The 26,816-nt window shown below is 46.3% G+C and overlaps 1 protein-coding gene across 8 annotated transcripts in view; it reads left to right on the forward strand.

Annotated features, from left to right (window-relative positions):
* The window catches only part of TULP3 (TUB like protein 3), a 550,002-nt gene that overhangs the window by 288,450 nt on the left and 234,736 nt on the right, over positions 1 to 26,816 (forward strand). For all 8 annotated transcript variants that reach the window (XR_013606868.1, XM_078673739.1, XM_078673741.1 and 5 more), the window contains one exon: positions 6,492 to 6,668. Coding sequence is in view for 7 of the 8 variants with exons in the window: in XM_078673739.1 (XP_078529865.1) it covers positions 6,492 to 6,668 (177 nt within the window). In the remaining variant the exon portion in view is untranslated. The remainder of the gene's footprint in view (positions 1 to 6,491; positions 6,669 to 26,816) is intronic.

A 26,816-nucleotide genomic window follows, 5' to 3' on the forward strand; every position in this document is an offset into this window, starting at 1 on the left:
TTGGTACTCAATAGGTAAAGCAACAGGGTCTTCTGGGAATTACACCAACACTGCATGGTTAATTATTTGGCTATTGGAAACCTTTCAGACAAACTATTGTTTGTTGCTTTTTTCCTCTGAATTTTTTTTAAAATTCTGTCTTAGTCACCAGATGTCATCGCATGTGTGAATCTGCCAGTAGTTGTTTGAGTTCTCATATTGCCCTAGCAGCATAATTCATTCAATTAGGACATCTTTAGTGAAGAATCAGTAACCGCTTTGTTCGAGGCATATGGGCTGGAGATGGTACATTTATGAATAGATCGCCATCTGGTGTTGGGCTCGGATGATTGCACTTTGTTTTTCTTCTGGAGAAGTCTTTGTCGTCATAGATGACTCCTCCTCTCGGTGTTAGTGCGCATGGGCATCGGCTCCATCCTTAGATTGTTTTTTTCCGCCATCGGGTTCGGATGAGGATCGAAGCGCTCCGGACCGACTTCAACAAAGAAGGTTATAACCGGCGCGTATTCCTTTCCAAATCGACGGTATCGTTATCGAACGCGACTTTACTCTATACCGACGCGGTTCGAAGGACGACGACTACGAGAAACTCGACGTAGTCCAGCCCGGGGTCCATGGAAAGGACTCCATTCAAAAAATGTCCAACGTGTGGTGCTAAGTTCCCACACAAGGACCTACACGAGGTGTGCAACCTCTGCTTGTCCCCTGAACACGAATCCAGGGACTGTGAGGCCTGTGCAGCGTTCTCTTCAAAGTCGACGATTAGAAACCGTCGAGCCCGAAGACACGAGGTATCGAGAATGCAGTCACAAGCAATCCCGGAGCTGTTCGAGGACCAGCACCCAGAAGAGGAGGAAGAAGAGGCCGACGAGGCGGGGTCTGAAGCGGACGAGTCTGACGTCGAGGAAATCGACGTCCAACAAACCGTGAGTGACGACGTCCCTTTACCAAAAAACAGACCCCTCACGTTATCGACCCCGCCTTCGAGCCCGGTCAGACAACCGAAAAAAGTTTCCAACGCCCCGCCTTCGAGCCCGGCAACGAAACAGAAACTGAAACACTCGGTCTCCCATCATAGTGGTTCCGGTTCCGATAAACGGACCACATCGACACCGAAGCACCAAGTCAAGGAAAGCTCGAAGTCGAAGCAGTCCATGTCGACACCGAAGCACGCTTCGGCGTCGAAAACACCCTCGACACCGGGGACATCTTCGATACCGAAGAAATCGGATCCGAATAAAATCTCGGCACCGAAAATACAAATGGACATTCAAAAGAAAAAACACCTTTCGGACCCTAAAACTGCGGTACCGACACAGGAACACGGGACTGATCCTAAACAAAAGACTCTGTTTATTGACCCAAAGACTGGCAAGGTAGTCACAGAGCTACCTAAAAAGAGGAAGAATGAACATTCGGACGACAAGACTCATCCGAAGAAGAGAACAATGGGGACGAATACAACTCCTCCCTCTTCTCCCAAACCTAGACACACACCATCTTCTCCTCTTCCTCACAATAGGCCAAATATTCCTCCCAAACGACCATCTACACCTACAACAGATGTAGAGAGTGACACAGGGGAGGGGGAACATCGTGGGGATGATGAAGACACAATCCCAGAGGAGGCAGACCCATGGGAAGAGTATAATGTAGGGTCAGATACTGATACCGACCCTGAATTGTATCCCTCAAAACCTTCACCTCCTGATGACAATACTGGGTTTGCACAACTCATTAATAGAGCAGCAACATATCATAAGGTAGAACTACATGCAGAACCTCAAATACAGGATTTCTTATTAGAAACACTACCTACTGCACAAAGAACATCAGGAACACTACCAATGCTTAAGGGCCTTCTCAGTCATACATCAGAGATATTCAAAGACCCAGTGAGGGCTAGGGTATTGAACCCAAGAATCGATAAAAAATATAGGGCAGCTCCAAAAGACCCAATATACATTAAAGGGCAAATTCCTCTAGACTCACTAGTGGTCACAAACGCTCGTAAGAGAGCAAACTCTTTATCTACAGGGGAAGCTCCACCTCCTGACAAAGAGTCTAAACTAATAGATGCCTCTGGCAAGAGAGTAGCATCTCAAGCGGCAAACAGTTGGCGCATAGCTAATACGCAAGCACTACTTGCAAGGTATGACAGAGCGCATTATGATGAGTTAGAAAAACTCATCACACATCTCCCTAAAGAACATCAGAAGAGGGCAGATCAACTCATACAAGAAGGGAAGTTAATTACTAACACTTCGATAAAGTGCGCCCTAGACGCGGCAGAAACTGCAGCAAGGTCTACAAACACAAGCATCATGTTAAGGAGACATGCATGGCTCAGAGTATCAGGGTTCAAACAAGAGGTACAAACATCGTTACTGAACCAACCTTTTGATGGGAAAACACTTTTCGGCACAGGGACAGATGAGGCCCTAGAAAAGATGAAGAAGGATACCGAAACGGCTAAATCAATGGGAGCATTGCAACAGCCGACACAAAGAGGTTCCTTTCGTAGATCCACCTATAGAGGAGGATCCAAAAATACAGGTACAAGCCAGCAGCAAACCTCTTTTACACCTACATCACCCAGAGGTAATTCTAGAGGTGGCTACAGGGGTAACAACAACAAGGGTAGAGGTCGCGGAAACAACAACAACCGCAACTCTCCAACCCCAAAACAGTGACTTCATACAGCTCCCCCCAGACCATATAACATCGGTCGGGGGACGCCTATCACAGTTCCTACCTGTCTGGGAAAACATCACATCAGACAGGTGGGTAAGACAAATTATCCAACATGGTTATTGCCTAGAACTCACAGCTACCCCACCAAACATCCCCCCCAAACAGCGTCCAATGAAACAAGATCACCTGGCACTGTTAAAACAAGAAGTACTATCACTGCTAGAAAAGCATGCCATAGAGAAGGTTCCACAGCACCAACAAGGAACAGGAGTATACTCCCTATACTTCCTAATTCCCAAAAAGGACGGGTCTCTAAGGCCAATACTGGACCTAAGACCTCTCAACGCATACATACATTCGGAACATTTCCACATGGTCACGCTCCAACAAGTACTTCCTTTACTGAAGAAAGGGGACTTTCTTTCTACACTGGATCTAAAAGACGCTTACTTTCATATCCCTATTCACAAAGCCCACAGGAAATACCTCAGGTTTGTGGTAGAAGGACAACACTATCAGTTCAAAGTCCTTCCGTTTGGTGTCACAACGGCACCAAGGGTGTTCACAAAATGCCTGGCAGTGGTAGCAGCTCACCTAAGAAGACAACAAATTCATGTCTTCCCATACTTGGACGACTGGCTAATAAAGGCCAGGTCACAAGAGGAATGTCTTCAAAACACACAAAAGACAATTCAGCTACTACACCAGCTAGGGTTCACGGTGAACTACACAAAGTCACACCTACAACCAAACAAGGTTCAACAATATCTGGGGGCTACTATAGACACAGAAAAAGCCAAAGTGTACCCCAACCCAGTCAGGATCCAAACAATGCTTACAATCATTCAAAGATTTCAGCCACAACACTCACTAACAGCAAGAGTGTTCATGCAGCTATTAGGCATGATGTCATCCTGCATACTGCTAATACCATATGCCAAACTACAAATGCGTCCGCTACAAGAATGCTTAGCGACACAGTGGAATCAGGCTCAAGGACAGATTACAGATCTGGTGTTGGTAGACGACCGCACACACCGCTCTCTGAAGTGGTGGAACATAACAAACATTACCAAGGGGCGGTCGTTCCTAGAACCAATTCCACAGGTGACAATAACAGCAGACGCATCGCTCACCGGATGGGGAGCACATATGGACAAATACACAGTACAAGGAAGGTGGAGTGTGCAGGAAAGAACACTGCACATCAATCATCTAGAACTACTAGCAGTGTTTCTAGCATTGAAAGCCTTCCAGATACATGTTACCAACAAAGCAGTCCTGATCAGAACAGACAACATGACAGCAATGTATTATATTCAAAAACAGGGGGGGACGCACTCTCTCCAACTATCCAGACTAGCACAGGAAATTTGGAGATGGGCCATTCCTCAAAACATCTATCTGTTAGCCGAACACCTACCAGGAGTCCAAAACCAGATAGCAGACATCTTAAGCAGACAGTCGGAACAAATACACGAATGGGAACTGCACCACCAAATACTGCAGCCATTCTTCCAAAGATGGGGACAACCAGAGATAGACCTCTTTGCCACTCATCAGAACGCAAAATGCCAAAGCTTCGCGTCCAGGTATCCACATCACCTGTCGCAGGGCAATGCGTTATGGATAAATTGGTCCAACAAATTTGCATACGCTTTTCCCCCTCTCCCACTAATTCCATTAGTGGTCAGGAAGCTGCAACAACATTCAATGACCATGATACTAGTAGCACCCACGTGGGCAAGACAGCCGTGGTTCACCACGCTCCTGAAACTCTCACAAGTGCCACATCAAAAGTTACAAATTCTACCCATGCATCTTACACAGAACCATGGAGAAATAATGCACCCAGATCCAACTCAATTGAACTTAGCGATCTGGCTCCTGAAATCCTAGAATTTGGGTACTTAGATCTACCCCCAAATTGCATGGAGATAATTAAACAAGCGAGACGTCCAACCACCAGAGCATGTTATGCAGCTAAGTGGAAGAGGTTTGCTATACACTGTACTAATAACAATATCAACCCTCTGGACGTATCAACAAAGGAGATTATTTGCTACTTATTACACTTACAGCAATGTAATCTAGCGTACACATCTATCAGAGTACATCTAGCAGCTATAGCAGCGTACCTACAAAACAGGCAACACATATCACTGTTCAGAGTACCAGCGATAAAGGCATTCATGGAAGGCCTTAAAAGAGTCATTCCACCAAGATTACCACCTTCCCCAGTCTGGAACCTCAACGTAGTACTCACCAGACTAATGGGGCCACCCTTCGAACCTATGCATAGGTGCGAAATACAATTCCTTACATGGAAGGTGGCTTTCCTTATAGCCATTACCTCACTCAGGAGAGTAAGTGAATTACAGGCATTGACAATACAAGAACCATTCCTACAGTTACACCAGAATAAAGTGGTTCTTAGAACAAACCCAAAGTTCTTGCCTAAAGTAATTTCAACATTCCACATCAATCAGCCAGTGGAATTACCAGTCTTCTTTCCAAAGCCACAGACGGTGGCAGAAAGGGCTTTACATACACTAGATGTCAAAAGAGCCATTTTGTACTACATAGAAAGAACACAAAACTTCAGGAAAACTAAACAACTATTTGTAGCATTTTCCCCAACACATAAGGGCAATCCTATCTCTAAAGCAGGCATCGCTAGATGGATTGTAAGATGTATACAAATATGTTACATTAAAGCAAAGAGAACATTAACTGTTCCTCCTAGAGCTCATTCTACACGAAAACTAGGAGCATCTATGGCATTCTTAGGGAACATTCCCCTAGATGACATATGTAGAGCAGCAACTTGGTCTACACCACATACATTCACAAAACACTACTGTGTTGATGTACAGGCTGCACAGCAAGCCAGAGTGGGCCAAGCTGTATTAAAAACGTTATTTCAAACAGTTGCGACAGACACTGGTGACCACCGCTAGGGAGGTAACTGCTTTACAATCTATTCATAAATGTACCATCTGCAGCCCATATGCCTCGAACGGAATATGCTACTTACCAGTATGCATCTGTTCTTGGCATAGAGGGCTGCAGAGTGGTACATGCCCTCCCAGCCTCCCCGGAAACCTGTGTCTGTCCCAACATTATCTTATTTAGATACACTTACATGGGCATATCTTTATGTACTATACTACACTACTCCATCTAACCCTACTATGGCAAAACAATCTAAGGATGGAGCCGATGCCCATGCGCACTAACACCGAGAGGAGGAGTCATCTATGACGACAAAGACTTCTCCAGAAGAAAAACAAAGTGGAATCATACGAGCCCAACACCAGATGGCGATCTATTCATAAATGTACCACTCTGCAGCCCTCTATGCCAAGAACAGATGCATACTGGTAAGTAGCATATTCCTTTTGCTGCACAGTTCCTACTTTGTTTCACGTTAAAGTTAGACCTGCCTAGGGGAGTCACCTGACATATAGAAATGGTACGATTAGCATTGGTTAGAATTCATTCAATAAAATGTTTACAGACGCTTGTGTTTTTGTCCTGTATGAAAAGGTTAATTTGTGAGCATTCTGCGAGAGCCTACATTTAAACAGATTTGTTTTCTGTTTCAGTGGCCCTTTTTTGGGATTTAAACATATGATATTTGAAGGAGTGAAGGGTGAGATGTCAGATAATGCAATATTAACCTACAGGCTACTTTCTTTCCTTGAGTTACTTGGATGTAGGCAAGAAGGTCTTTTTGGGGCATAATTATTGTTACTGGGCACGCAGTTCCTTACTATTTTTTCCTCATTCTACAGGGATTGATGGTCCTGCTGCCTTTCTTGGCCCAGAGGTACAACATTTGGGATCAAAAATTCAGATCTTAACAGTTGGCCAATCCACAACAGATGAAGACATAAGCAGGGATGATGATGGAGAGAGCCTATTGGAAGCTGCTTCCAAACCGGACTTGCAGGAGATTTTAGAACAACGAGGTGAGGTTTAATATCTTATTTAAGAGAACATATATAAGCATTTTCCCACTATTGCTATCTGACAGTTTTAATCACAGCACATTGTGCGTCTTTTCCTTGCTCATATACCAACCCTATATGTTTGGAATTTGTCTGTGCAAGTGTGAGATGCCCAGAACATCGTATAAAGTTAAAGTGAGAACATGCCTACAAGAAGCCACATTTTTACTATCTTTTTTTTGTTTTTCAAAGAAATTCCATTGCACCATAAGTTAGTAACATAACCTATATTATACCTGAAGCCCTACTGAACTACTACTTTAAAAAAAATATAGATTTATTTTATTTTGAATCAACTGTAAACATTGACATATCTGCAACAACAAAATTGCACTTAGACCACATGCACCAACCTGGTAATTCCCACTTCTGGTGAGCATCGGAGGGACACAAATTAAAGTACAAGCATAATTACATCCAAGACCCTGGTGCACATCACGGCAGGGCTGCCTCCAACAACCATCCCCAGCCCCTCCCTCCCATCCCCCCTGGGTCCAGCAAGGTACTATTGGGCCGATAACCCAGTTGCAGTGGATTGGGTATCCTCGACGCTCTGACTCAGACAGTAGTGTCTCATCCAACTACCCAATATTTTCTTGAAGTTTTCGGGGTAGCCTCTACTTTTGTATATCACCCTCTCTGCTGCCATGCATAGATCCTTACCCCCTTTCCATTCTTGTAATGTAGGTTTTTTTTGTGCTCACCAGTGACTAGCAATATCTCACTTGGCCACCACCAGGCCCAGTGTGCTGAAGAGAAGTTGGGGTCGGGGAACAACTACGTCACCTGGGATCACTAAAAGGATGAATCTAGGGAGGCAAATTCCCTGTATTGCGTTCAACTCTGCGATTATCGTCTGCCAATAGACCCCTATTTGTGGGCACTCCTAAAGCGTATGGAGAAAAATGCCTGTGCCTGTCCGACAATGCAAGCACTGAAACGACTCCGCTCGTCCCATTTTGTGTAATTTGTCTCTGTCTTAGTAGGCCCGGTGGAGAATTTTAAATTGAGTAAGATGGATCCTGGCTTTGATTGCGACCTCCCTGGGGTTGCATCAGGGCCGCCTCGCAGACTTTGTCCTCCATTTCCCCCAGATCCCCCTCCCATGCCCCCTCAGTTTAACCAGGGTGTTGTTCAGCGTTTTATAAGTGGTATAAACTTCCTTTGTTCTTAGTTCCTCCTGGAGTAATGTCCCTTCCTGTAGTGCGAACTCGGGGAGTTCCTTCTGCACTCCAAGCATGGCGCAGCTGGGCATATTAAAACAAGCATTGGCATAGCCAATAGGTCTCACCTTTGGGACCTTATATGTGTTTAGTTAGCCTGCACAATATCCTTGGTGCAACATCAAGTGTTGCATGGCTAAACACTTATAAGTTCCTAAAGGCGACACCTATTGGCTATGCCAAAGCTTGTTTGGGGTTGTTATTACCATGTGGTCAATGGGGTTGGACTCCAAATTTGCTGTCCGGTGCCTTTATTTGCTATTGCTGCAATGTTTTGAAAATAAACTAAAAATATATATTTTTTAGAAAAAGAAATAACAGAAGTGAGGTATGAAGCTGCAAATAAAACACTGGTTATTATAATTATTTTCTATTACCGCTCTGCATCTTTGAGTACCCTAGGTTTTTCGAGACTTCTGAATGAGCACAAAAAAGGTGCAAATTTATTCTAGATGTCAGAATAAGCATATGGAATACATATGGCTAGGGATGTGTGCAACTCTCATAATTAATTGTCTGTAGCAAAATTATGCGTATTGAGCAAGGGGTGTAACTCAGCATTTAGTGCTATTTTGGGACTGCAAAATGCGCCCTCACATCCAAAATGAAAGGGTGCATTGTGCACGAAGACAGTAGCACTAAAAGCAACAAAACATGAACAGCAGAAGCCAGTTGCTCTCTGTTCCTGTGCTCTTGTATTCGGCATTTTTGCTCCAAATTACTCTAAATTACGCACACAGTTGTGATTTTCGGTAATTCCGCATCCCTTGGGTAATGCAAATTTACGCAGATAATAAAATTTCACTCAGGCATCCATACGACTTACAAAAAGAAAAATAAAGTTTTGTTACTCAGGTCCTGTGGCCTTATTTACTTACAGGTAAGGAAAAGAGTTCTCCCAATCGCTACATTTCTAACACATGGAAATACACCCACAGCTGCAGCATAGGGGGAAGTGCTCAAGAGGTGACTGTAGTTATGCAAAATACCAGAGCGCTTCGAGGCTGTGAAAGGGAATGTAGATGATAATCTCTGTTGCCTCTAATAGAAGGAAAAACCGAGGCCGCATTCAATGAGTGTCCAGCAGCATTATTTTTCTATGTGAGCTGCCCATTCTGCTAAGAGTCACAGGGTGAGATCTGGAGAAACAAAGGTTAGAGGTGGACCCGCTCATTTATATGCAGCCATGTTCTTCAGACGTATGAATGGGACCTCTGTTGGGTTTTAGCTGGAAGAACGAGGATGTGGGAGATCATGTTTGGAAAAGGGAAACGCACGCCTGTCTCCTCGACTCTACCATGACACTGCGGCTCCAAACGCAGAAAAAAAGGGGCCTCGGACTATCGCTCACCCGAGTCCCGGAAATGGTGAAACTTTGCAGAAAGATAACAAAAATGTTAATAAATGCCACTAATCATTATATGAATACATCGTAACAAGAATACGAATGACCATCATCATAACTATAGCACTAATAACAATAATACAAACAACAGTATATTAAATGTCCTTGTATGCGTCCGTGATGCCTTCTGAAGCAGTGGTGGCGCGAGGACTGGGCTCATTATTTACTCGGGCTTCATCAGAACGTGTTGATAATAATGAGCAGGCAGTCCTGTGAAGTGCATATTGGTTAATCGGTTCATCCGTTCACAAATGCACTGTCTGGCAAAACACATGCTGCCTACTCGGTTTATTATTTTTGTTTGACGACTAGCTCAGACTGAAATACTAAACCAGAGATGACATCAAACATGAAGTTACCCGTGGACTGTTACAAAAAGCAGGAGTCTGTGAATAAAGGGCAGAGGGAGGGACATTAAAAGACAATATAAGGCAAGACGATCAGTATACTTCCAGATTGCAAAACAGTTACAGGGGCGAGTGGCAACAGCACATGAAAGTTAAAATACTTACCTGCAAAAGCAATTGCGCTTTTCTCTGTTCTCCGGTTAACGTAGGAATTAATGTTAATTACCAAGCCTCCGCAAAACTGGAACAACAAGCGCGCGCGCGCCTCGCGCTGTAAGACCTAACAAGCCTGGGAGTGGTGCGTGCGTGTATGCATGCGCGCGCAGCCTGCTCTTTTTCAATGCACATACTAGTGCTTGTGGCGCGCCGCTGCGCACTCCCGCAAGCTGTATGCTGCTACGAGCACGAGTATGTGCTTTGAAAAAGGCCTCCTATGCAGTGCATGCGTACTGCGTAGGCGAGAGCTAAAAAATGGGGAGGCATGAAGTTAGAATTCCTCCTGTAGGGCTGAGAAGGGTTTAAGGTTGCCTTTGGCCGTTATATCTCCCACAGTGGAGATCCCAAGCAGGTCCCAGTTTCGAATCCCTCAAGCTTATTCAGTTCTTTAAACCAATTTCCTTTCCACAGAGGGGTGGACCTAGTTATTTTGTGTGCACAGCATCTTATTGGCACTGTTCCGCACCCCTATTGTGACTCAGGTTGCAGGGAGTAGTCTGTGGGTCACTTTCCCTCCATATAGATAGTGTGTGAATGTTTTATGGGTAAGTGTTTCTCTTTCCAGTCCATAAGTCGGGCGGTCCCTGGGAGTGTCTAGCCAGTGATTTATGGGGGTAAGGTGGGCTGCCCAGTAGTAAGCCTCTATGTCTGGAAGCGCGAGTCCCCCATTGTACTGGTTACTTTGTAGAGACTTTAATGCAATTCTGGGATGGCCTTTCAACCAGAGGAGTGCGCGGAGTTCAGAATCGATTTCCCTGAATATTGATCGAGGGAGGGGGTGGTATGTGTTCTGCAACACATATAAAAATTGGGGTAGTGAGATCATTTTGTACATTGCTGCACGGCCCATTATGGTGAGTGGCAACTCTCTCCATCTATCCGCATCTTGCTTGAAGTTTGAGAGAACCCGATGTATGTTATGCGGGCGACATGTTATAGGGTTGGGGGTGAGAAAATTCCCAAGATACTGAAATCCCTCTGTAGCTATTCATTAGTCTCTGGGTATCGGTGGCCAGCCCATATCTTGAATTATGCTGTATAATATGGACTTGTGATAGTTAATTTTTTATCCCGAGAACCGGCCATATTCCTCTAGGACCTAGAACACAGTGGGTATCGTGATTGCTATGTTCATAATGAACAGATGGATATCATCCGCATATAGCAAAATTCTTTCTTTTTCCCAGTTATCCGGTGTGATCCGTAAACATGTTACCTTCGGGTGTAGTCTGATTATGCATGCTAGGGGTTGTCCTCACCAGTGTGAATAGCAGTGGGGACAAGGAACAACCCTGTCCGGTCCCACAGGAGATTGGGAACGCAGATGAAAGCCTACCATGGACCCTTACGTTTGCCCTTGGTTCCGTGTACAATAATGAAACCCATTTCCTAAAATTCATGCTTAAGCCGAATTTGGCGAGGACAGCCTCAAGGAAAGGCCAGTGGACAGCGTCAAAGGCCTTCTCAGCGTCTAACGCCAGAAAGGCATGCGGGGTAGTATGCTTCCTGGCAGCCATCACCCAGCTGTGGGCTCTTCGGAGGGTCCACCAGGTCACCCAGACTGGAATAAAGCTGGTTTCATCGCAGTGAATAAGGGTAGTCAGTAGCCGTGTGGCTAGAATTGACGCAAGCATTTTGACCTTCATATTCAGGAGGGAGATTGGGCGGTATTAGTCGCATTTGTCCCTGGCTTTGCCCTTCTTATGGATGACCACATTGTGTCAGTGCGAAGATCGACTTGGAGAATACCCTCTGTGTAGGCATCCCTATATAGAGCCAGGAGGTGGGGGCCAATGAGGTCTTTGCATTTTTAAAAGAATACTGCTGGGAGTCCATTTGCTTTAGGAGTTTTACCAGACCTAAGCCTATTTATTGCATCCCCAAACTCTGTCAGTGTTATATCTTCCTCTAGTATCTGAACATCGGCTTCTTCTACCCGAGGGGTAGTAGAATCGATGAGGTAATTGTTGATCTCTTCAGTGGTACTGAGTGTTTTCTGGTCATAGAAGTTTGCGTAGTGTTGGGCAAATGCGGACAGTATCTGTTTGCCCGTTTTGTAAGTCATCCCCCTGTCGTCTATAATGGAATCAACCCATCTGGCATCAGTTTCCTTTTTGCTAAGTTTCCCGGCCTTGTCCCCAACCTCATATACACGATTTGGTGTTGCTTACCTCTGCCTTCCTTGAGCCAGTTTGCGGTACTTGACCCTTAGGGCTTCTATTTGTCGGGCAGTCCATGGGTCGGTGTAACTAAGACTGTCTTTTCTAAGGTTAATAGTTGACCCTCTATCCGTTCTATGTCTTCCCATTCTTTCTTTTTCTTCCATGCTATCCGATTTTGTGCCATGTCCCGCAACATCGTTTTGTATGCCTCCCAAAGTGTGACCCCCGAGTAGACTGTGCCCAGATTTTCTTGGAAAAAGTTTGTGTCAGTCCGAAGCCCTTTAGGATTACTTCCTTTTGTTGGTCCCATGCATTAAGCCTCCAGGTGAGCCTAGAGGTTCGGGTCTGTTGCCCCAGCGAAACCAACAGTGGCAAATGTTCCGACAGGCCCCAAGCCAGATATTCTGCCTGACCGACCACCCCAACTCCCCCCTGGGAACAAACGCGTTGTCCAATATGGAGTATACTCCATGGGTCCCAGATAAGTAAGAGTATTGTCGGGCAGTCGGATGATGGGGTCTCCATACGCCTGTAAGCCCCAGGGAGTCTGTGAAGCAGTACAAGGGGGTAGTGTTGGTGTTTTCCTCTGATCCACTGGACCCGTCTATCCTTGTACTGATGACATCATTAAAGTCCTCCCCTTTGACGTGGAAGGACATGGGAGTCTCAAGGAGGATATCGGCTATTTTAAGGAGTATGGGGGATTGCAATCGAGGCGGTGAGTATGCACAGATGATGGTTATATTGCGTCTACCCCAGGTTCCTGCTACCCCAATGAACCTGCCGTCTGGGTCTATCCATTTGCATGTCGTTTCGAAAGAGGGAGATTTTTTAATCAAATAGCTACGCCCCTTGAGCCTTATGTGAAGTCGGCATGTGCCAAAACCGTGTATTGTGCCCTCCCGAGGAACTTACATTGTGTACCCATTAGGTGTGTTTCTTGTAATAAGACTACGTATGGGCGTAGGTGCTTTATATATTGAGTGACAGGCCGCGTTCGATACTGTCTCTCAGGCCATTAACATTCCAGGTTAGGACACAGACAGTTTGGTCTTCTATGTGTGGGAGCACGGGTGTCACGATATCGGAGGTGTGGCCCTATCAGTGTGCACCCTCCTCCAAACGTGGGTCTCCCGGGGTAGGTAAGTGTCAGTGCTAGATCCAGTGCAAGCAACATAAACCTATAAATTAACAGTCCCTTTCTCCCCTTCATCCCCCACCCTCCTTCCCTTTCCACTACATCCGAACCCATGATATAGCAACAAACTTGTGTAGGAAAAGACAGAGAGGTCTGTCGCCCACCACCCGAGCCCCGAAAATTAAAGGAACCAGTAACCTACACCCGCCTGCTATGCAGGCCCTTTATTAGAAAAAAGAAAGGGTCTTTGGCAGGCCCTGCTTCAGCACCATTCTCAGAAGTACTGCCAGGCAGGTGGGCAACAGGGTCACAAAACTGTACTGTTGGGGGTTATTGGCCCCTGACTGGGGAACAATGCCAGATTTGCACGTTTAGGCAAATAGTCTGGAGGGTCATTTATCTTGCGTTGGCGAGGGCCAGCCACCCTCTGCTCCATCCTCCATGGCCTTGATTGCCGCCACCAGAGGGTGGGTACTCTTTCCCCCGGATGAGTCTCTCAGGTCTTCCAAGTCCACTTTTGTGCCACGCTGGCTAGACTTGTCCGATTCGTGGCCATCGACAACCTCTATGCACATCGACTCATCCACTTGCTCTCCTGAGTGCATAGGGCGTCGCCGGGCCCGCCCTCATTGATATGCTCCGACTTCTCCTGGTCCTGCGCTATTTGTCTGTTGATCTGGCAATCCCTATTCTGCCCTCTCCCCTGGTCTGTCCCTCAGGGGGACGAAGGATCGTCCTCTCCTCTATCCATTCTCCTACTTCCTCCGGGGTCTGGAAAAACTGCGCCCTGCCATTGTATATAACCTTCAGCTTTGCAGGGCAGCATGTATTGAATTTGTAGTGACCTTATTTTCGCTTTAGCAGAATCAAAAGTCTTTCTTTGCTGCTGCACGTCTCTGCTGTAGTCTGGAAAAATCATTATCCTAGAGTTCTTGTGTCTACTTTCCCCCATCCTGCGTGCCTCTCGCAGGATCATGTCCCGGTCCATGAAATTAAGGTTACTCCAGTATTGGAACTTTCATAGATTCCCATGCTGTTGTCATTTCCTGTCGTCGTAATGAGAGTCCCCGGTATACATAAAATAGCAATAGAAATCATCACCAAAACAGAACCTAGGCATAGGCCCATTCTTGTTTTACAACCTATCCACCTCTTTTTGTAAAAGAGACCAAAATAAATGAACAACCAATCAGATTAGCCCAAAGAACCCTCCTGAGAGAAGCTCAGAACCTTAAATTTTTTACCGCAAGTTGTGCAAGGGAGTCTCCACTGAGCTCTGCTCTGTTTTTTCCTCTAAACTTTATTTCTACAGTTTTTTTACCTGTTTTCTTCAACAACTGCTTCAGGATGTCTGATAAGGAGAAGAAGAAGGCCCTCTTTATAGCCTGTGCTACTTGTGCTAAGAAGAGATTAAATGTGGAGGACAAGCACAAGGATTGTAATTACTGTCTGTACCCAGACCATAAGGCAGCAGACTGTAAAATATGCCACACTTTTTCTACAAAGACTGTGCGAGACCGTGAGGGGCGTCTTTTGACCTGGCTCCAAAAGCTAAAGTCAAGGAAGGAACCAGTCTCTAGTGACAATGATGAGGCATCCTCTGCTACATCTTCCAGAAGGTCTGTAAAAAGAGGTAGAGATTCCCCTTCACCTTTTGAAGAACGTCCTGGTAAGGCTTTAAAAAAGACCTCTCCTGGGTCTGAAGGGCGTAGTCCTGGCAAATCTCCTCACCGAGGTGTAAAGGAGAGGGAAGGGCTGTCAAAAGGAGTACTATCTGAGAGGAAATCCAGCTCTGTTCCTCCAGCTTCTCCTCCGGCTCCAAAGACCTTCTATAAGCCCTCCTCACTCTCTTCTGAGGTAAAATCTCTGAAGAAAGTTCACTCGTCGACGATGCTGTCAACGACTCCGTCAACGAAATCATCAAAGGTACAGTCTTCCCCTTCATCTCTGGTGAGGACCAGGGCACTGGTGCAATACCAGATCCAGACGCAGAGTGGGATGACTGTCATTCCTAATCTGGCTTCTCATGCACCAGCACCTGTTGATTCCGCCCTGCAGACATAGGGGGTTTCCATAATTTGATGGAGAGGGCTGCAAAGACATTTGAGCTGCCCATGCACAAGGTGCTGTCTGAATGCTTCCTCTATGACTTCAAAGAGCCTTACAGGAAAGCGGTTTGCTCTATCCCTAGTGTTGGTCCCGTCTGGGATGAGGTGTTGAAGGTGATGAAGAATCCTGCTATGGTGATTCCAGTTTTGCCTCGCCTTGAGAAGAAATCTAAGGCTCCAGACGATAGTCCGGCCAGCTTGGTCAGTCAGCCTAAACCGGACTCTGTCATTTCTCAGGCTGCCCAGAGAAAGTCGAGAAATCATTCAGCTCCCCTCACGACAACTCCAGATAAAGAGGGCAGACGCCTGGATAACGCGGGCAAGAGGTTTTCGTCCATGTCCAGTCTGTTGGTCAGGGCTACTAACGCCTTAGCGATACTTGGCCGCTGTGATCGCCAGATGTAGTGCGATCTCTCCCCATATCTGGACCAATTGCCTGAAGATGCGAAAAAAGAGGCTAAGAAGATTCTTCAGGAAGGAGAAGTAACGTCAGCTGAAGTGATTGACTGTGCAATGAACATTGCAACGACTGCGTTCCGCCCCCTTGCGGGCTGCATGGTTCCGTCCTGAGGTCCAGAACAAGATCTTGGATCTTCCCTTTGATGGGAAAGCCCTCTTTGGGAAACATATGGATGATGCGCTCCAAGACATCAAAAAAGACATGGAGACCGCAAAATCCTTAGGGACTCTGTAGTACCACAAGGTCACCTTCCGTGGAGCCAGAGGGAGAGGTAATGCCACATATAGAGGAGGGTACCAGCAACAATGGTATTCCTCATATGGATCGAATTTGCATTCTTACCGGCAGAGTTATAACCAGTGGCAAAATCAATCCTCTTCTTTCTCTAGATCGTCAAACAGAGGAAGACAAGGGCGCCAGGGGAGAGATTCCTCGAAGCGTCAATAGCTGCTTGCTGGCTCTTACTATTGTCCCTTCTCCTCCTGTAAGATCAGTGGAAGGCAGAATATCTCATTTCCTCCACAACTGGCAACGAATAACATCAGACCGTTTGGTGCTGAAGATCATTCAAAGCGGCCACACCTTCCAAGCCCCCTCACGCCACCGTGTCAAAATATCTCCGTCTTCTATGATTGGAAGTCCATCAAATGCTCCTCAAAGGAGCGATAGAGCCGGTCCGTATCTCTCAGCGGGGAGAGGGTTTCTACTCCCAGTTATTCCTGGTCCGGAAGTAAGTGGCGCCCTATTCTAGATCTGAGGGAGCCAACACCTATCTCATCAAGCAATCATTTTGCATGGTTTCTCAACAGGACATCCTTCTTCTTCTCAACTCAGGGGATTACTGGGCCACATTGGATCTAGAGGATGCTTATTTTCATGTACCCATACATCCAGCCCACAGGAGGTTTCTTCGCTTCACAGTAGCCAAGAGCCACTTTCAGTTCAAGGTCCTACCTTTTGCACTCTGCTCTGCGGATCTTTACAAAGGTGTTTGCTCCGGTAGTAGCTTTTCTACGAAAACAGCATCAGGTCTTCCCTTACCTGGAGGACTGGTTGCTGAAGGCTCCTACCAAGCACGCAGTAAAAGATTCAGTCATAGCGTGCACACGCCTATTCGACAATCTCAGACTAACTCTCAAAGCAGAAAAGTCATCTCTCTCTCCATCCAGAACAACCAGATTTCTTGGAGCCATTCTGGACACGTCCATCAACAAAGCTTTTCCGACCCAGGAGAGGCAAGAAAAACTGATGGCCATGGCTCGTCTGCTGTTTAAAAGACAGTCACTTTCAGTTTGCCTCTACAAGTCCCTCCTAGGGTCCATTTCCTCCTGCATCCCCCTGATCTCTCACTGCAGGTTGTGTAAGCGTCCTCTCCAAGAGGAGTTGGATTTGCAGTCGACTGATCCTTTGACGACAAGGTCTCAGTTACCGTGGCCATGAGGGACGCCGCTTCATGGTGGACGAGCTAGGAAAATATTTCTCAGGGTCTTTCCTTCACATCGCCCCTGCTCCTCGTATAATAACTACGGACGCCTCGCTGGAAGGCTGGGGAGCAGTATTGCAAGACCTTCATGTAAGCGGCTGTTGGCTACCCCACCATCGTCTACTACATATCAAATTGCTGGAGCTTAGAGTAATTCGCCTGGCCTTGCAGGCTTTTATTCTGGGAATACAGCAGCCTGCCATTCAAATACTCAGACAATACGACGGCCATGCATTATATAAACAAGGAAGGCGTCACCAGATCTCGACTTTTGTCTCAAGAAGCCCAGACAATCTGGGAATGGGCAATCCAGCAGGGGGTATCACTCAAGGCGGAGCACCTTCCAGGAATTCTCAAGAAGGCAGCGGACACGCTGAGCAGACTGAAATTGGTCAGCCACGAATGGGAACTGGACCACTCCACTCTTTAGAAGGTCTTTTGCTGATGGGGATGGCCTTCCATAGATCTCTTTGACACGCCGGAGAACATGAAATGCCGATTTTACGCAAGCAGGCTTCACCATCCGGGATCGTTGAGGAATGCGCTTTCGATGGCCTGGTCAGGCGCATTTGTTTACACTTTTCCCCCCATTCCTCTGATCCCCAGGCTTCTCAGGAAGCTCAAAGCGGAACCCTGCTAGATGATTCTGATAGCTCCTGCGTCGCCTGACAGTTTTGGTTCACAGAACTGCGCCTCCTCTCCCTGAACCTTCCACTTCCGTTGCAGCCGATTCCTTCGCTGCTGATGATGTCCCAGGGCCAAGTCCTGCATCCGGATCCGCAATCTCTGCAGCTCTCGGCATGGCTCCTGAGCAGCGAGAATTTCTTGCTTTGACCCTTTCAACAGAATGTAGAGAGGTTCTCTCTCAGGCACGACCCCAAGTGCCAACAAGACATACAAGTTGAAGTGGAAGCGTTTCTGCATTTGGTGTCGGCAAAAGGGTGTTCATCCTTTTAAGTCTGAACCCCATGAAGTTCTTCCATACATTCTTTCATTGGCAAAATCGGAACTGGCTCACTCTTCCATTGAGGTGCATCTTACAGCCATCTCTCACTTCAGACGCACATCTTCAGGTCCTTACCTCTGGTCGGCACGGATAATTAAACAGTTTCTCAAGGGCCTTTTCAGAGTTTTCCCTCCAGTCAAGCCTCCTCCTCCTCTTTGGCATCTTCACTTGGTTCTCGCCCAACTCATGAAGACTCCTTTCGAACCTATTCACCGGGCGGAGTTGAAATTCCTCCTTCTGCTAGCCTTGACTTCGGCTAGACGTATGGGTGAATTGCAGGCTCTCACCATTCAGGAACCTTTTCTTCAGTTCAAAAAGGGTACAGTAATACTGCGTACCAACCCAAAGTTCATACCGAAAGTGCCTTCAGACTTTCATTTGAATGAGCCGGTTATACTTAAAACTTTTTTCCCTCAACCGGTTACTCCAGCAGAAGAGGCACTTCACTCTCTGGACATTCATAGGTGCTTAAAATTCTATCTCCAACGTACTAAGGACTTCTGGAAGTCTTCTCAACTATTTGTGTCCTTGAGTGACCTTCATAAGGGCTTTCCCTTTCCAAGCAGGGGATTGCTCGTTGGATTACCAGAGCTATCTAGTATTGTCACAGAGCAGCGGGTAAGCCCCTGGAAGGTCAGGTCCGTGCACACTCCACAAGGGCAATTTCTTCTTCGACAGCCTCTTTGTCGGAGTTCCTATCCGGGAGATCTGCAGGGCGGCGACCTGAAGCATTACCCATACCTGTGCAAGGCATTACTGCCTGGATTCTGCAACGCAGAGTGACACAGCAGTCGGCCAGGCAGTCCTGAGGAACCTCTTTCAGTAGTGGTGAGCTTTCTATTTCATCCCTCCTTCCATGTTACTGTTTGTTCAGTTCTTGCACCTTTTTGAACCTCATGTGTTTATATTTTCTAAAGTTTCTAAGTATGTTATTGACCATTGAAATTGCCATTATGGTGAATATGCTATTGCTTTGTTCTTGGTTTTATAATGGTCATGGTTCCAAAAATGTGCTGATAACTGCTAGCTACTCTGATATAAGCATGGGAATCTATTAAAGTTCCAATACTGGAGTAAGAAAACAAGTTACTTACATGTAACTTTGATTCTCCAGTATTTGAAATGTTCATAGATTCCCATGTGACCCACTATCCTCCCCTGGGAAAGCTCTGCTTCTAGCTTCTTCAGTGGCGTGGTTATACAACTGCTACGAAAATCTGAGGTTCTGAGCTTTTCTCAGGAGGGTTCAATGGAGTGAGGCTAATCTGATTGGTGGTTCATTTTTTTTGGTCTCTTTTACAACAAGCATTGGAAATGCAATAGGTCTCACATTAGAAAAGTTGGAGCTATTGGTCTTGTAAATGACAAATATTTTATTTATTTGTTGGTTTTTAAAATAGCTAAATTGATAGCTTTGTCATTTACAATGCCAATAGTTATAACTTTCGCGAATGTGACACCTATAGCATTTGGAATGCAACATATTTTGTATTTACGTGACTTAGATGGCAGCTCTGGTCATTAGGCCACATCTCTACAGAGCAGGAGAGTGCAGCAGGGGAGAGAAGCACAGCAATGCAATAGGTCTCATTGAATGGTAGTTAAATCCATGTGGCAGTTGATTCCATTCAGGAGAGAAGAGCCCCGGGCACAGAGTGAGTGAAAGAGGAAACCCTGTGACGTAGTTACAACGAGGCAAGTAACTGGAGGTGTCTCACGCATTGTTAAACAACGTGGAGGCCAGTTTGGAAGGAAAACAAGTTAAACAAGTTAAATAAGGAGACAGGCCGTGAAACTGAAAGCACGGCCGGCCGACCGTGAAAGCCTTTGATCCGGCATGAAACTGAAAGCACGGCCGGCCGGCCGTGAAAGCCTTTGATCCGGCAGGGGGTGGCGCGGCACCAAGCTGGGCAACAGATGGCTGACGATTTGATGCTGTGCACGCGCATTTTAGGTCAATGCGCTTGCGCATTGACCTAAAAGCGCACGGGCACAGCATCAAATCGCCAGTCTAGGTAAGGTCTGTTTAAGCCCCTATAGTCTCGCTCCGCTCAATGCGCATGCACATTGAGAGGCGAGACCTAAAAAGAGGTGGATAGGTTGCAAAATAAGAATGGGCCTAGGCCTAGGTTCTGTTTTGGTGATAGTTTCTATTGCTATTTTATGTCTACCGGGGACTGCCATTCCGACGATGGGGAATGATACAAGCATGGGAATCTATGAAAGTTTCCAATACTGGAGAACCAAAATTACAGTTAAGTAACTTGTTTTAATTTTTGCAGTGATGGACCTCGGGGTCGCCAGGCGGAGGCTTAGCATTCAGCGCCCTGTGTCCCCGTTCAAGAGCGAAAGAGATAGAGAGGTTTTCGGGTAAGATAACGTTTTCAGCGATTTGGTCAAGAACGCAGGACCACCCCCCAAAATCCCACAAAACGGTGATTGTTTCTGCGTGACCTGCTTTCTGCTTCATCCATGCGCCATTGCAAGTCACCATTTGCGCTGCGGAGGTCTGCCACAGCTTTTTGTAAGAGCTTGACTGCATCCTCCACCTTCAACACCCGGGACTCCGCTTCCGTGACTCGCTCCAAGACGTTCTGAAGATCCTACCTCAGCAACGTGACTTCAGAGCGCACCTCTCTGATTTTATTTTCAAGTGCCTCCCTGGATAACCGTATGGCCTGGAGTATAGTAGCTGCCTCCGATATGGGTTGAGTAGCTTCATGAGGGGTGACAACCGTAGTACGTTTGTCCATTTTCCTTTGTCTATGGGCGTCTGGTCTTTCTCTTTGGTCATCATGGGTGAGGAGGGGCACCACTCCCTGCTTCAGAATCAGTCTGATAATGTATGCGGATCTCGCCAAACCCCTGAGTGCAATCCACCCCAGTCCTCCACACACTGAGTTTTCCAGAGGAGCGCTTTAATCTCCGATCATAAGAGGTCCGCGCCTCGGGCGCACTCCGCACCCCACACAGCCCTCTCCAGCTTGATGTGGGGTCCCGTTCAGGAAATCCACCAGCGTGCCCGGGCTCAGCTGTTCAGGACAAGGGGCCCCCCTCTATCTCAGCCGATGGTTCAGCAGGACTACAATCCGGAGGGCACAGGGGCAGGTCGAGGCCTCCTTTACCGTCAGAGCAGCAGGCGTCTCAAGGCACAGACCCTCAGAGGGCAGAGGGGCAGTCCACACCCCACGGCGGGGAAGCGCAGCCGCTCCCCACCGGACATCAGCCCGGGAGGGCGGCACTCACCGTAGCATCGATCGGGCCCAGTTCTTTCACGAGTGATGTGCCTCAGGCCCCCCCCCCCCAACGGGCCACGCCTTCTCATTGTTCTGAGACCCAGTAACCGGCGGATTTGCACGCCCGGGCGGGAACGACACACAGGCCTCCGCCCCAGCCCCGCACGGTGCCCCAGGGGTTCCATCTCCCTTGAGGCCCTCCGTCGTCGATTCTGCACGCCCGGCAGGGGTGAAGGGGCAAGAATGACATACCGGTCACCGCCTCGGCCCGCAAGGCATGCCAGGATTTCACCTCCTCTGAGGCCCTTCCCATTCCTCAGAGTCGAGGGAGGCACCGTCCGTCGGCAGAGCTCAGTTACCGGGAGACAGCCGGGCGCTGGGCCGCAGATCTCCAGTCCCCCGGCCCCCGCACACAACGCGGCAGCTCACCGGGTGGCAGGCAGGGTCTTTTGACAGTTCTTTCAGTCTGTCTGGTTCTTCAGGGGTGCCCGTCCGCCATTTTCGGCCTCTGGTTGGAGAGCACGTGGTGTGTCTAAAATACCGCAAGCGCACCAGTTGCCTTTGCCCAGGTCTTCTGTGCTGCTGCACTGCAGTGTCGCAGGATGGCCAGCATCGAAATTAGGCATTAGAGCAGGCAGGATGTTTTAGGATTAAGGCTCCGGTCGGGAGCTCTGGGAACAAACGTCTCACTCGGCCATGTTCTTGGCCACGCCCCTCAAACTGCTACTTTTTATAACCCCAAGAAGGGCCTCTAATATGCTGGGCACACACAGTTCTAAATTAATACACTGCATCTTTCAGAGCCGGGCAACCTTCCCATCATGCTTTGCAGTGTCAGATGTTTCCTTTTTCATAAGATCAGTTTCTGCTCACGGGGCCATGAGCTCAGCACCATTAGATCAGATGCTGCCATCAAGTATGAAGGTACAGTGTCGGAGACGAATCTTGAATGTCCATTATTTCTATAGCCACAACAGTCTACTCTAGAGCTTCCCCCTTCTCTATGTATGGAGATTGACTTAATAATCCAGAGCTCCAGTACCTCCATTTATGCTTTTTTTCACATCCCTTTTTAGGTGGTAATTCACTTACGTTGCCTGCATCTCCTCCACAGCAGCGACAGAAGAAGAGATATGGGTATCATGCTACTTCTCAAGATAAACCATCAAAGAAATGGAGTTAAATAGACTGTCCTTTTGCAGACAGAATCTCAGACAAATCTTTCAGATTGCATGTGATCCTTATAGCGCCAAACTGGCTGAGGCTGTGGGGGAAGCCAGACCCTCAACTTCACAAGACACTTCTTCTCAAGTAAATGTAAATGTAAATGTAAATGTCGGAATTTGTAAAGCGCACAGCTACCTCCACCAGAGGTGTCCTGGCGCTGTCCGTATACCGCTTAGGAACCCTTCCTGGCTTTCCTGGGAAATGTCCACTCCTGGGCACCCCCCCAGGTGCAGCCAGGCATCCCAGCGCTTCAGGTGTGCTTTCCAGAATGTCAAGCAGGGTTTTCCATCCCAGCCTTCTCTCGCTGAATTTGACAGCCTGGTTCCGTAGTTCTTACAGTACAAAGGTTCTGTGCATGGTGTCTTCAGAAGTAAGTGAGTCCATGAACTTTTCAAGAAGAAATGGTACCCCTTATCTTCATTATTTAGGTAATTTTTGTCTTCATTTTTCTTCCATCAAAGTTTTAGCTTTGCTCGCTTCATATTGGAAGAGCCCTTCTACGATACCACTTTTTGTTAATGTCTCAGATTTTCTTAGAGGTGAGTACATTTTCTCCAAGAGACTCTCCTCTTTGAGAGCTGAATATCGTGTTTTCCAAGTTGATAGGTCCGCCATTTGAACTAATGCACAATGCAGGTGTAGTAAATGACCATCTTTTGGCGTGGTGTACCTCCAGATTTTTGGCTTAATTGTTTTCTCTGGCTGTATAACTCTGTGCATGTTACACCTGCTAACCAGGGTTAAGGTGCCTGTGCTCCATCGTTCAACATGATGACATTGGTATACTCCTAATTGGCATATTTAATTTACCTATAAGTCCCTAGTATGGTACAAAGTGTACCCAGGGCCTGTAAGTTAAATGTCACTAGTGGACTGGAACACCTATTGTGCCATTCACTACAGCGACATTGTAAAACATGGCTTTGGGTTTACCAGTTTAGCCTGACTATAGCAGTGTAAATACTGCAATTCAACCGCCAAAATAAACCTTTTTGACAGGTCAAAACCTCCATTTTAAATAGGTCACCCCATGTACCCCTGTGCATCCCTTGTAGCCAACAAGCTAGGGTGCATGTCATTTGAAAGTAAGACATGTAGAAGTTTAATGTTAACATGTTCGTAAAAGCTATTTTTTACGGTGGCTGGTCTTGCTGTCCTATGTTGAAAAATAGAATACAGATTACAATTTGAATACTGTTGCTCAGTATTGGCTAGCTATAAAAATAATTAACCAACAATTTGTAAAAGTTATTAAAATCCAATTGAATAATGCATTTGGATTTTAAATAAATAGTAAGGGAAAATAACTTTTAGAATGTTAAATTTTCCCTGCCCGAGGATCCTGGAGGCTAATTTGCATTTGCTCTCTAACTTCTCCCAGCTTGGATTACCATTTGAATATGTGTAATATTCCTCCCAGGAGCTACACAATAGGTCACTGTGATTGACATTTAGACCTGAAAGGGCAAGGTTGAACTCAGTAGAAGGTTGGAGATCGTGAGCATCTTTTATGACCATGTCAAATCCTGTTTGACAGGCCTGCTCGGTTTGCTTATAACACTTTAATCGTTCTTGAAAGGAGGGAAACAGGATGCCAAGACATTTCTAATGTATCCACGGTATGGTTGCTGCAAAACCCTGCTTTTGTCCCCCCATACTTAGGTCTCTGGGTTTATTGGGAGTACAGTGGCAGCTCCAAACTGGATTTGGGTATTAGATGTGGGAGGACAGTACACTCTACACTCGTCATCTTGAAAATACTCAAAATGGGTAGGGTTGTCCCTGGGAACTTTTATGCCACTGGTTAGAGTGTGTCTGGGAGTAATTTCCACCCATTAACTCGTGCCTGTTATAAATGTGGCACCTACAAATAAATGTGGCACCTCCAGGCACCCACTTCATAACACTGCTGGTCCTGAGGAAGAATAGAAAAAGACTCCAGCTACTGTCACTGACCAGAGAGGAGCCCTGAAGAACTGAACCAATACAAAGAAGTGGACTCCATGGGTCATAAGACTGACCTTTTGTTCAAGCTGCATGGCTGCAACAAGCTATAAGAGGCCTTGCCTGCAGCTGAACAGTAGCAACTGAACCTGGACTATACCTTTTTATTTGCTTCTACCTTGCACCCTGTGAAGAGACCCTAGGGAGCTTTAGAAGCGTACTCCTGTGGTGGGTTGGGACTTAAAGGACTAATGTCAAAAGGCAAAATCTTTGACCAGGACAAATCTGGTTGGTGTATCTGACCCGCACTCTATCCAGCCCGCCTTATATTGCGTCCAGTCCCAGTCTACCACAACCATTTGACTATCATTGACAGTTTGTGCTTCTTGGCGATACTTCTACTTCAACTTTTAAAAATCATGTCACCGGTTTACCTTTTTGTTTTTTGTTGTCATTTTGGTGTCATTTTGTTCATTATGTTTTACTATATTTTTGAAATTAATGTTTTATTTTTTTGTATTTGGACTGCTCTGTCTAGCGACTAGGGAGTTGAGCTCAGGTTAATTTAGTGATTTTGAGGGTTCACGCTGACTCGGGTTGGTATTATTATTTGAGGCAGGTCGTCAACCCCACAATTCATAATCTTCATAATCTAATTTCTTAAAGGATCCATTGCAATTTTCCATTTAAAATTTCCTTTGTGGTACCTATAGCATCCCAAGAGTGAGTGAGTTTCAAGCTCACTTTATTGAGTAACCCTATCAGGGCCTACACAGAACAAGATTTCTTTAAGAACGTGCCCTAAAAGACATTTCAGACTTTCATATCAATCAAATGAACCATCTAATAAAATTCTTCCCAGAACATTCGTCTTGTGCTGAAAGTGTGATCCCCACTTTAGATGCTAAGAGAGCTTTTTAATTATTACCTAGACAAGACCAAATTCAGCCAACAGTCCAAGCACCTATTAATAAATTATGGTGCAGTCCACAGATATTTCGCTTGCTCTTAAGCAAACCATTACTTGATGAATTTTCTTGCATCATTACTTGCTATCTAAAGGTAAATATGCCCCTTCAGGGTAACCCTAGGCACAGTCTACACATGGGAATGCGGCTACTATTTCTCTCATTCTGTATGCTTATGCAAGATATTTGTAAGGCAGTGACCTGGCGGTCTATGGAAACTTTTGCTAAACATCAGTGTATAGCTTTTGACTCCAGAACAGATAGTCTGGTATGGTATTGTATTGCAGCATCTCCTTGTGTTTGCTTTGTTCGCCCTAAGTTGGCAGGGTATGCCCAGACGTGGGTCCCTTGCTCACTTTGCCACTGGATTCAATCTAGCATGGCTGATGAGGGGTGTTACCCTGAAACTGATCCCAGAATGCTTGTTTCCGGTCCAGTGAAGACCTGGCTTGGCAGTTCGGGCTAGACTGTTCCCATAAGGAACAGGGTCAAGACTGATTTGCATATGGCTGGGTCTGAACTGGGGTGACGAAGTGAGCTAAAGAACCATGATGGATTCAACCCAGATCTACTACAGGGGGTGGGTGTCTGAAAAGTTGCAGCGCTCCGTCCTTCGTATCCTTGTGTTTGCAGCATTTGTACAGCACCTACTACCCCTTTGTGGGGCCACTGAAGTGCTTGCCTACGTGGGAAGCACACTACACAGTGTGCAGTGTTTGGTTGGAAGTGTGTTGTCTTCCTTTTGATCCTGTGTGGGAAGTGTTTCTATATTATGTTTGAGAACCACCGAGAGGTGCAGCTTTTGTGCAGCTGCAATGCACTGATCATTAATGGGTGAGCGTATTTAGAAGTTGCTTAAGATTCTGGGTAGATAATCTTGTACTGGATCCTCTGGGCACTAACAGGCAGTGGAAATTACAAAAAGTACTGCATAAGCTAAAGTCCACTTTGGTAGAATCCAGGCAGTTGCAGACTTTACAGCTGTCTAATAACTCCTTTAATCCTGCCCCCTCATATACCTCAGTTAAAATAAATTGTTGTCCAGAAATTTTCATTTTTTATTTTTGTTTTTAGATCATTAGAGAAGTAATGTTGGGTAGACATTGCTGACCCGCCAAATTTTTCTGGACGACATTTTTCAAAATGGTGGATGTGTTGCAGTGATGATGTAATATTTCAGGAACCA

This window comes from Lissotriton helveticus, chromosome 1_1, assembly GCF_964261635.1.
Source record: "Lissotriton helveticus chromosome 1_1, aLisHel1.1, whole genome shotgun sequence".
Lineage (NCBI taxonomy): Eukaryota > Metazoa > Chordata > Amphibia > Caudata > Salamandridae > Lissotriton > Lissotriton helveticus.